The sequence below is a fragment of the Diachasmimorpha longicaudata genome, chromosome 15 (genome assembly GCF_034640455.1).
Source record: "Diachasmimorpha longicaudata isolate KC_UGA_2023 chromosome 15, iyDiaLong2, whole genome shotgun sequence".
In the NCBI taxonomy this organism is placed as follows: Eukaryota; Metazoa; Arthropoda; class Insecta; order Hymenoptera; family Braconidae; genus Diachasmimorpha; species Diachasmimorpha longicaudata.
In genome coordinates, this window is record NC_087239.1 from 5621286 (window position 1) to 5631261 (window position 9976).

The 9976-nt window shown below is 39.7% G+C and overlaps 1 protein-coding gene across 2 annotated transcripts; it reads left to right on the forward strand.

Annotated features, from left to right (window-relative positions):
• The first annotated feature begins 1219 nt into the window (after positions 1 to 1219).
• LOC135169709 (bromodomain-containing protein 4A) lies at positions 1220 to 9262 on the forward strand. Of its 2 annotated transcripts, none has more exons than XM_064134944.1 (5): positions 1220 to 1361; positions 2280 to 2361; positions 4454 to 4965; positions 5328 to 5660; positions 7740 to 9262. In XM_064134944.1, exons 1-5 carry the CDS (start codon positions 1296 to 1298, stop codon positions 7812 to 7814), a joined length of 1068 nt encoding a protein of 355 aa, XP_063991014.1. In that variant the 5' UTR covers positions 1220 to 1295; the 3' UTR covers positions 7815 to 9262. The 2 variants fall into 2 exon arrangements, with proteins under 2 accessions (XP_063991014.1, XP_063991013.1); XM_064134943.1 differs by lacking the exon at positions 7740 to 9262 and adding an exon at positions 6208 to 7733.
• Positions 9263 to 9976: the final 714 nt, after the last annotated feature.

Consider the following 9976-nt stretch of genomic DNA (forward strand, 5'->3'; position numbering starts at 1 on the left):
TCCAACTCCTGCAGTCGTCAACTGGCAAGTGTTGAAATTTCTGATTTTTCTATCAAAGTTCCTGACGATTCGCTACATCAGAGAGATGAAAATACCGGATTGATCGAGACGACAAATTCGTGAGGATCCGTTGACATTATTGGTCCCCGGAGTCCACGAGTCTCCCCCAGAAGTCGCCAAACCAGGACAAAGGACACGGTGAACACGAAAAAAAATGAAAGGAAATAACGAACTTGTGGATGATGGGAATGCCTGGCGCTTCTCTGGCGTAATATCACGTTGAAGTGAGACGTGCGAGAGCGCCGACCATTTCCTCATTACATATTACACCACACGGTAATGCCCGCAAGCGTCACATCATCTCCCCCTCGAATGATGGAATTTCCATATTCACGTCTGAATAATTTTCCACGCTAAATGTCACGGTGACAATTTCGAAGGACTGAAAATGTGGACTGAAGAACTGGAGAGTTGAATATTTTCCCCCTCCTCCAACTCCAAGGTAGAGAGACGCGAGGACACGAATCGTGATGAGGATTGTGCCACAAGGGAGTGAGTACTACGAGTACCGTGACAATAATGGCTATCACAGTGAGGTTGGATTAGAATTTTTTTGTAAATACAGGTGGCACATAGACGTGGCCAGTTGTTACGAAGGGGGTGGTATTGGTGGTGATTGGTGTGAAATTGATGATCGTGATGGTTGTGAACTGTCGGCAGAGAAGCTACCGGTGTCGATTACGTCGGCATTACTGTTGTTAACCGGTGAACACGATAAATTTGTCTCATAAGTACCTGGTGGGCCATCGTCTTGTCATTTTTCACGTCCGCTTGAGATCATCAACGAGATTTCAATGCATCACGTTGACTAGGGCTTCGATTGGAGGTTAACAATGGACGGTGGGGGCAGGGGATGATCGATTCATGTCGAGAACATGTTGGAGGTGGTGCTACGATGCCAGTGGTACTCGAGTGCAGGTGGAAATTGAGTGAATGGAAATTGTTCTGAGATGATCAGGGAGTTTAACTGTTTTGGAAGTGAGGTTATTTGCTGGAGATAGAACATTCAGAATGTGTTGGTGAGCGATGTGGCAGTGTCCTTGCCATTGGAAGTCAACACACTTGACCAGTAAGACAACCTCGTGGAAATTGGAGTTATCAGTGGAGGTTTTGATGGGTGAATTTTGATGCTGACGTTTTTTTGGGATATTTCGAGTAATTTTAATGGTTGAATGTCTCAAGGGGGGCGCCGACACGTCATAAATATAAAAAATTGTTAATCGAAGTGCCGGAACATGCTGAAGTTTTTAACGCACAAACTGAGGACTCACTCACTTAACGAGGATCCAAATCAAGATAAGGTAGGGTTGTCTCGTTGTTGTGACAGTGTGGGTACTGTTGGATATTTTTTCAACTGTGAAATTATTGTGTTCTTTTGTTCGAACCGGAGATCGATGAGGGAGAGTGAAGTTATCTTTATTCCTATCAAATCACAGAGTCGATTTTCTTTGTTTATCGGGCTGGACATTAGGATGGATGATTGAGGGCAGGAATAGTAATGATTAGTCTGGACTTCCGGTGGGACCGGGTTCAAAGAAAAATATTAAATTAATTAGGGAGGGAGTATTTAATGTTGTAGGTTTCGAGATCGTTTGTTGGCATTTTTTAGTTTTAACTGTTTTCATGAGGATATTTGTGAGATTTGACAGAATAATAAATAAATCGCGTATTCATTTATTTTAACAAGAAATTAGACCATCGTCCTACAACAAAATATTCATGTAAAAGTCAAGTTTACTCATAAAACATCAAAGAAGTAGAAACAAATGGGAATACAGAGAACAACTGATGTACCTCGCACAATATCTAGTACCTTGTGGAAACACATACTTATGTTTCCTGGATACGTCCCCATGATTAACATGACATGAGCAAGCTGAGAGACAACTAGAGATAACGTGAATAATTGTTTGGAATTTCGAGATGTTTTGTCATCAACTCTTCAACGAAGATTGGACTTCTGCGAATTTTTTATTCTCATTAGAATTCCTGCCTTCGGTTGTAATATAATATGTTGCAGACGATCATTCACGTCTTTTAATTAATTATTTCTTCCTTTTCATGACGAAGAGTAGAATAGCCCAATGGGATGACGCTTAGACTCTTTACATTGCAAAAAAAAATATCACAAGTTGGAATAATGTCAGCATTTTACTTTGAAAACAAAAACGAAGCTTATTAATTACTAGAAACTAATCGCAAAATTTTTCCATGGACAGGCGGATGACAATCACGATTCGGGAACCGAATCAGATGATGAGTTTCAAGATGGCAGTATCACTGGAAACGAGCCTTCTGGTCGTAAGTAAACATCAACATTGACAATTACTTTGGAAAATGAAAATTCCCAGAAAAACCTAGCGAATTCGCTGGAAATTCTACTGAATTTTACAGTCCACCTATCCATTTTTTATTTACAAGAAAATACTTCACTTTTTTTTTGTTTTCGTCTGATAAGACACCAACACTGGAAAACTTGGAAAATTTACGCAGTGGAAACTCTCACAGAAAACGTGTCAATAGAAAAACTCGTTTAGAAACGTTGAAATGCCACGAAAGCTAGAAAATTCTTCGCCCGAATCGGAAACAAATAGAACTTTGAACACAAGTTCGGTGGACCTCGAACAGTATCCAGTAGCGAAGTGGAAAACCGAGATAAGTCACTCTTGACTATTGACCAATTCTTGATGAATATCTCGGAATATGGGAGAGATAGGAAAATTTTCATAATAACTTTTTTGTGGAGTAAATCAAGCACTACCACAAACGTTATTGCAACCATTCCGCTATATTCCTTAGGTTCAAAGATATTTCTCAGAAACTGAACTGAGATAAGTCAACTTATCTCGTTTTACCACCAAATATAGACAGTAAATATGAAAATTCTATCGACACGAATCAAGAAATTTTTTTGCACTTGAATTCCGGCTTCTACTTGACCTAAAGTCAATAATGACTGTTGTGTCATCCCATATATCCTCGCGTCATGGATAAAAGGAAAAAAATGATAATTTTCTCGACGCATACCACGAGCCTCGAAAGGACAGTAGTAACAGCGAGTGATATGCATTTTAGTCAGACATGTGCATATATCATACAAAAGAGAGTTGGAATCCAAGGGGGTAAGGGTGTAAGAAGGGCCTGGGGTTGGCTCGATTCAACTCGAGTTGCTTCGTAGCCTCCATGTTTTTCAGAAAGTTAGTACCAACGGGTGACGTGTATCGATCAGCTGATGGCTGGGTCACGAAGTACGGTTGCATATAATGAGAGAGAGGAAAAAAAAAATAGTGAGATAATATGGGCAGTCTGACGGCTTCCGTTTGGATTATTCTATGCCAATTCCTTTAACAATACTTAAGCCCTCTTATTTCATATTTTAACTGGGGGAATGTATCGCGTATGAAGGCTTAGTCAACATTTGCGCTCGCACGACAGCAACTGCAGAGCTTTCTTTCGAGTTCGAAAATAGAATTTTATTGCACGAATTTCTTCGGTTTACAGTAACGAAGAGAGGATGAATTCGATGGGTTTACGGAGCGGAGACATGCACCGAGAGGAAAAAAAACATTTTTTTAAATAAATTTTGGTTGAATTCGAAGTAAACGCGATCTTGGAAATTCTAGAACTGACGAATTTGCCATAATTTTCTTATTTATTAATGTACTTTTGATAAATATACTTATGAATGGTCCTAATGTCTGGAAATTACTTAACTAATCTTTTTCAGGAGTGAATATCCTCCTCCCTAAAAGCTAAAATAATTAAGACTCCGAAATTAGGAGAATTATTCTCGTTACCTTCGAAATAAATTAAAATCAATTTTCAAGAGATAGTTTTTACCTGTCATTTTTTCCGTTATCGAATGAAGAATTGTTTGAGAACTTGTTTAGTTTCACTCGACGAGAGGATAAGTTCTAAACAGAGTGAGATGATTTCTCGATAAATGGAAAAAGGGAAAACTCCAGCAGAGCGCTCCTTTCCAGCTGAAAGTTTTAATATGACAGATGATTTCTGCCACCAACATCTCCATTGCGTTTATAATGTAACCTGTTTGTCTGACACTTTGCCGTGTCAGACCGTAATGGATTCGCAGAGCGGAAGGAGAAATTGAATCTCACGAGGGGATGTGGGGAATGCGAACGAGACAAAAATGGGAATTGTTGGCTGGGCATGCGTTTCAATAGGTTCACTATTCGCTCATAAGAGTCTTTGTTAATGTGTTGGGAGAAAAACCACCATATATTGTAATTATTAACATAGATATTAAATATTCGTTTGGTCCTTTCGTCACTTTACAGGAAATTCCAAGCGATAATTATTTTTCACTTCACAATTTTTATTCGATTCCCCCCATATTTTTCCCTCAATTCACACCCCAAAAATATACTTCTAGCCATGGGAAGTCCGTCAAGCCCTCCAGCTCCGGACAGTGCCCTCCCATCGGACCCAAATTTCTGTGCATCAACGACGACATTCAGTTACCTCCAACGCAATTCAAGCGAAGAGTTAACAGATAATTCCGAAACACGATTGCAACATTCAGGATCCGCAACAACATCCAGACTGCAGAGCTGTCAATCTCGTGAATCTAGCTTACTGTCCCTAAATTACAATGACCAACACAGCTCCGAGGAGGAGCTCGAGGTGATAAATAGTCCAAAAGCAATAGCATCACAGGGATGTAGACCAGCAACAGCACCGGAAAAACGGAAATGGTCGCAAGTGAGCAGTAATAGTAGTGCCCAGGGACATTGCAGTCAGACACAACAGCAGTCCAGCCAATCCGAAAAATCCCAGTCGCAACAAACACTCGGTTTGGATGTACCAACGATCGTATCCACTTCCTCGGCGCCGGTTAGCAGAGCCGGTATGGAACCAGCTGGTTCAGGCTCCAGCGATGAAGAGGTAATTCCATAAAAACGTGGCAATCGTGCGAAATCCCGTACGGTTATTCGGCCTCACCATCAGCGATTTTTAGATTTTTTCATTGAATTGTTTATGTGCTGAGGGAACATACGGTTCCAAATCAAAAAAATTAATTTTGTCTTCATAATTATCGACAATTCTTCGTGCTTTTATTCCAATAAAAATATCGCAGTGACCTAATATTCATTTGGTACAGCACTGACATTGATAACTCGTCTTTCAATTCACTCCGAATGACCATGAACATATCGAATGACCTGATCTGAGCTCTCACGATTCTCAAGTATCCCATAATACCCACCTAATACGTATTTATTTCCACGATTATTCATACAAAACAGGTACAAGGCTTATTGGGTAGTAGTAGAAGCAACGGGAGTATAATGTCTCAGCCAGTGCAATTTCGTACATCACCACCAATCGATGCTCACAAGCCAGGGAGATCATTATCACCACCACCAAAGCTCTTCCATGCATCGACGAGGGATCCACGACCGCCACCGAGGCCTCGTTCACGGCCCAGACATCATCCCCACCTATATCATCACTATTACCATCATCATTATCAAATCGAGACGGATGTAGACTCGCTGAGTGCTTGCAGTCCACGTAAACGTCATCGACCACCTCATCGTCAGCCCAGGCCATGTCTCGATTTTGAGAAAATGCAACAGGTAATATTAATATTTATTGACGATCTCATTCCATTGATATTTATTATGTGATACATCATCTTGGTGTTCGATTGATGAATTTATTGATCCGATTTTTCAATGACGAATGGGGAAAGGGACGAGGAATGAATATTAGTTGTTGAATTTTCTGGTACTCCGCTGTGAGAGGTCTACACTCTTGAACTATTCCGAAACTATACATGAATAAACTTACACCCAACTACCGTCCTCTAACATGGCCTTTATAAACCCCCTAATAGGACGACACGTTCAGCATAATACATAGTCATTGGGGACGTAACTGAGCACATCGGGTATCTGTGCATAGCGTATCGCGCTTGTAGCACCAACATATACACGAGCCTTACAGGAGACACGAGCATATTACAATAATAATAGCCTGCCTCTGTTATTTCTCGTAACACGTAGGCACGCACCCAGAGGGAATACATATACGGAATCATATTAGTTCAATAATTCCAAGGCTCATTAGCATTATTTCATTGATCGTTGCATCAGATGATAATATGATAAATGTATAAAACAGCTCCACCTTCACAAAATCTATATCTGGCTGATGGAATGGAAGTACATGATTATCGATAATCTCGGAGAAGTTGTAATCGATGGAAGGAACCTCTGGCTCTTTGAGAATTCCCAGGTGCAACGAATTTCCATGAAATTTGAAGTGCGAAAAGCGCACAAGCGTGCTCAGCCGCACCGTGGCGAGGTTCAGATCAGACTGGTTGAAGACAGCAAAGTCGTAAAAATTAAATGAGTAGTGGAGCTCCTTGAGCTGCAGACGGGGGATAATGAACAATAAAAAACAAACAGGGCTTCGAGCCGGTCTGACAGATGGTATGTGCAAGGAGAGAGCGAGTGCCTGAAGTTCACACACCTTTTGCAGAAGTCTTCAAGTACTGAAAGACGTCTGGGTAAAGTGAAAATTCTACGGAATTTATGAGGATGTGGAGAACCAAAATGTCCTCGTTCCTGTCCATCCCTTGAGTCACCACCCCATCCTATAAAATCCCTAAATACCCTTTTTAGAAATACAAAAATCCCAGTGGCCAATATAGTCATGAATCAGCAGTGAAAAATAAATCCTACACTTTGTTGTAATACGTATGGTCAAAAACAAGCAGAGCGATGAGGAGAACAACTGGTCTCGGTTGGTTTGTCTCGTCAGTGCCTAGCGTACCACATAGTACGCGCTCGTAGTATCCGTAGTATTCCCCGTCAGTATCAGCTCCTGGCAAGGGGATTGAGGAGAAGGGAGGATGGTGGTGGTGATGGGGGTCGAGAGGGGAAGTTCACCTTCCGTCCATGCTCCCCTCAATGGTTTGGAGTAATATCCTCCCTCTCCATCTTTTCACCTTTCTCTTTCCCCTCGTGCAACACGCAAGCCACGCCCATTCACCGTCCGCCATCATGTCAATTTCTCTCCTTTCTCCCTCCCCCCAGTCACCCACCTCACCCTCTTGCCCCCCCTCGGATGCAACACTGTATCTGTCTCTCGTCTGATGTCACATTGGCGCTACCGCTTCAAAAGCAGTAGTTTAGATAAATATGCGAGCAGACATACCAGCTGCCACTGTTATAACCAGTAGTAAAGCTTACTGCAGTGAACACCAAACTGCTAATATTACGATTATGTTGGAGAACTAGTCTTTGAAGACGAGAATCCGAATGGATGATATTCCAGGGGTACAGGGGTGCTCCATAAAAAATGAAGGAGAGAGGAGTGGAGAGACGGTTCGAGGAAAAAGAATGAAAGGAAAATTTGCTAATGCTGGGGCTTGGTAAGAGCCGACCATGGGTTAATATTTTTTTTGTCTGTTCCTCGGGCTTTTGGGGGTGGGAATATACTGAGGTGGGGGTAGAAACAATTACTGAATGTCGATTTATGTTGTGGGAATGGAAATTGTCTTGTGATCCAGTGGTAATTTTTGCTGAACTAAAGAAGTTTCTCGGGATTTTTTCTCGCATTTGCGATTCACTGGGTCAGGACGGTTTTCTTGGGGGAAAAAATGTTAGCTCGTCGTGAACTATTCACTTTCAGGTAATGTTTGCTTTCAGCTCAAAGCCCGTGCTGTGACGACTTGGAGGCACGGAGGCGATCACGGAAACGAGGTTTCAGTATTCTGTTGGTGAGAATGGTGAACCGTGAACTGGGGATCATTGCCACTGATCGCCGGGGATCGGTTATGGAGGATTTTCTCTCTCTTTACTATCGAAAGACACTGGAGACTAAATGTCTGCTGGTGTAGAAGGAAGGAGATAGATAGAATGAAAAGATAGTCCCTTTTGTTCGAAAGATTTCTAGGTGTACGACATCGAAGAATAATTATTATTCCTGTTCCGCGATGCGATGGAATGAGTACGATTCCTTGAAGAGTTTTCCAGCGATTGTCTAGGTTGGACAATAAAAATTGTGGATTCAATTCCATTTTCAATTTATGAAAATAACCAACTCCACAATTTTATTTCATTTTTCTCGCGAGAAAGTGCGTCTGGAGGACGTGATATCTGGAGATAGACATCGCGATGAATAAATGAAAAATACATTTGTAAATATTGAAATGATAGTATGGAGGAAACGATTGAAACTCATCAGTGAAATAATTGAGTGACTTTTGGAGAATAAAAAAAATGTTGAAAAGTAAATAGTCATCTCTGTACATCGTCGGATCTTCTGTATATACATGCATATATACATATATTAACTGTATCCTGTATTATTACTATATTATGCGCCCGGACTAATGAAAGAAACAAGAAGACATGAACGACATCAATTTGAATGAGAAATATTTATGATACGTTTTTTTTACAAAACTAAAAAAAAATGACGCTTATAAAATGGGGTCTTCATTCCATACGATAAATTTGAATTAATAAACTCTTAGTGAGTACTCATCATCAGATTTCATCATGAAACATAATGTCACTTTGATAGAGAAATTCGTAAGCATTGACTTTGATGGACGGATGATAATTGATTCAGTAAACAATCGTGATCTCTGTGCTTCTCCTTCTCTGATGGAAAAAAAAAGTAATGGCATGGTTTCATACATTATACAATAATTTTACTAATGAAATAGAACTCGAATGCAATCCTCCCTGCCCCAGATTAAAAATCAATAAAAGAGAATAAAATACGTGAAATACGCTTTTGATGTCATTATGCTACACGTATTCATATAGAATATAATAAACATAAGTAGAGGAACAAAAGAAAAAAGGTATGCGACCATGTCGTAATGGAATTTTTGCCATTTGAATCAAAGTAGGTCATTTGTAAGACTAAACCATGGGTTTTTTTTCGAAATTTTGATATAACGACGGGTGAATATCATTGGCGTCTGGGCAATTATATTTTGTATAATGTCGATTTGTTTGAATCTCGCGCGATTAATAGTCGCATTTCCATCCAAAAGTATTCATTAGTATTTGCATAATTCAGGTACTGAACAATCTGTTCATTGAAAAATGAAAAATTGTGAAGTTTAATCAAGGTTAACTGTACAAAATTATACTCAAGATGTAAAATTCATTTATTTTTTATAAATAATAAAAGGGGATAGGAGTTAAAATTACAACTGAAGCTCAATGAATTTACCAGCCCCTCGGAGATGAAGGGAGTTCAATAGGTGAGGGCGAACCAGGAGAAGAGAATTATACACTGAGAGAAAAAGTAGGTTTTTCTCAAATGGGTCTTGGGTAAAGCAACAAAATGATGAGTTAAAAATTGTAAAAAAATATATTATTAAATTCATTGAATTTTCTGCAAGTGAAGTTTTTAATTGGACCAAGTATTCAAAAATTAAATGAATTATTCGATTGTTTAATGAATTTAGAAAAGATTCATGAAAGATTAATTTAACATTCGTTCGTTTTTCTCTCAGCGTAACGTGAGAAACGTACGTGTCTCGATCTTGTAACACGTTGAGTCTCATCACCCACTGTGATAGGACCATTTATCATTCTTATTTAATAAAAATGTAATCATTCACTTTGGAAACCCATAAATAGACAATTTTCTTATCGAGTAAACGGTTCATCCTGCGTAGATGCTCAATGAAGCTATTCTGCCTGTCCTTAGTTTCCCATTTATAAGAAAAATAATGTCGAAAATCTTGTTTACCCATCTCTATGTAATTGTAGCACTGTCCACTCGTTTCAATTTCCAGTGAATTTGAAATCCAAACTTCTGTAACGATTGACGTGATGATCCTCGACGAGAATTGGGGCATTTCGTTTGCAATCGAATTCGCACATAATTGTGAAAAAAAAAACAAACTGTAGGAATTTCA

Bases quoted from the DNA above. Each gene is read 5' to 3' on its own strand.
- LOC135169709 (XM_064134943.1), top strand. From the start codon at position 1,296: ATGCTGAAGTTTTTAACGCACAAACTGAGGACTCACTCACTTAACGAG. The intron at 2,362-4,453 runs GTAAGTAAACAT...ATATACTTCTAG, and splicing joins TGGAAACGAGCCTTCTGGTC to CCATGGGAAGTCCGTCAAGC. The intron at 5,661-6,207 runs GTAATATTAATA...TGTATAAAACAG, and splicing joins ATTTTGAGAAAATGCAACAG to CTCCACCTTCACAAAATCTA.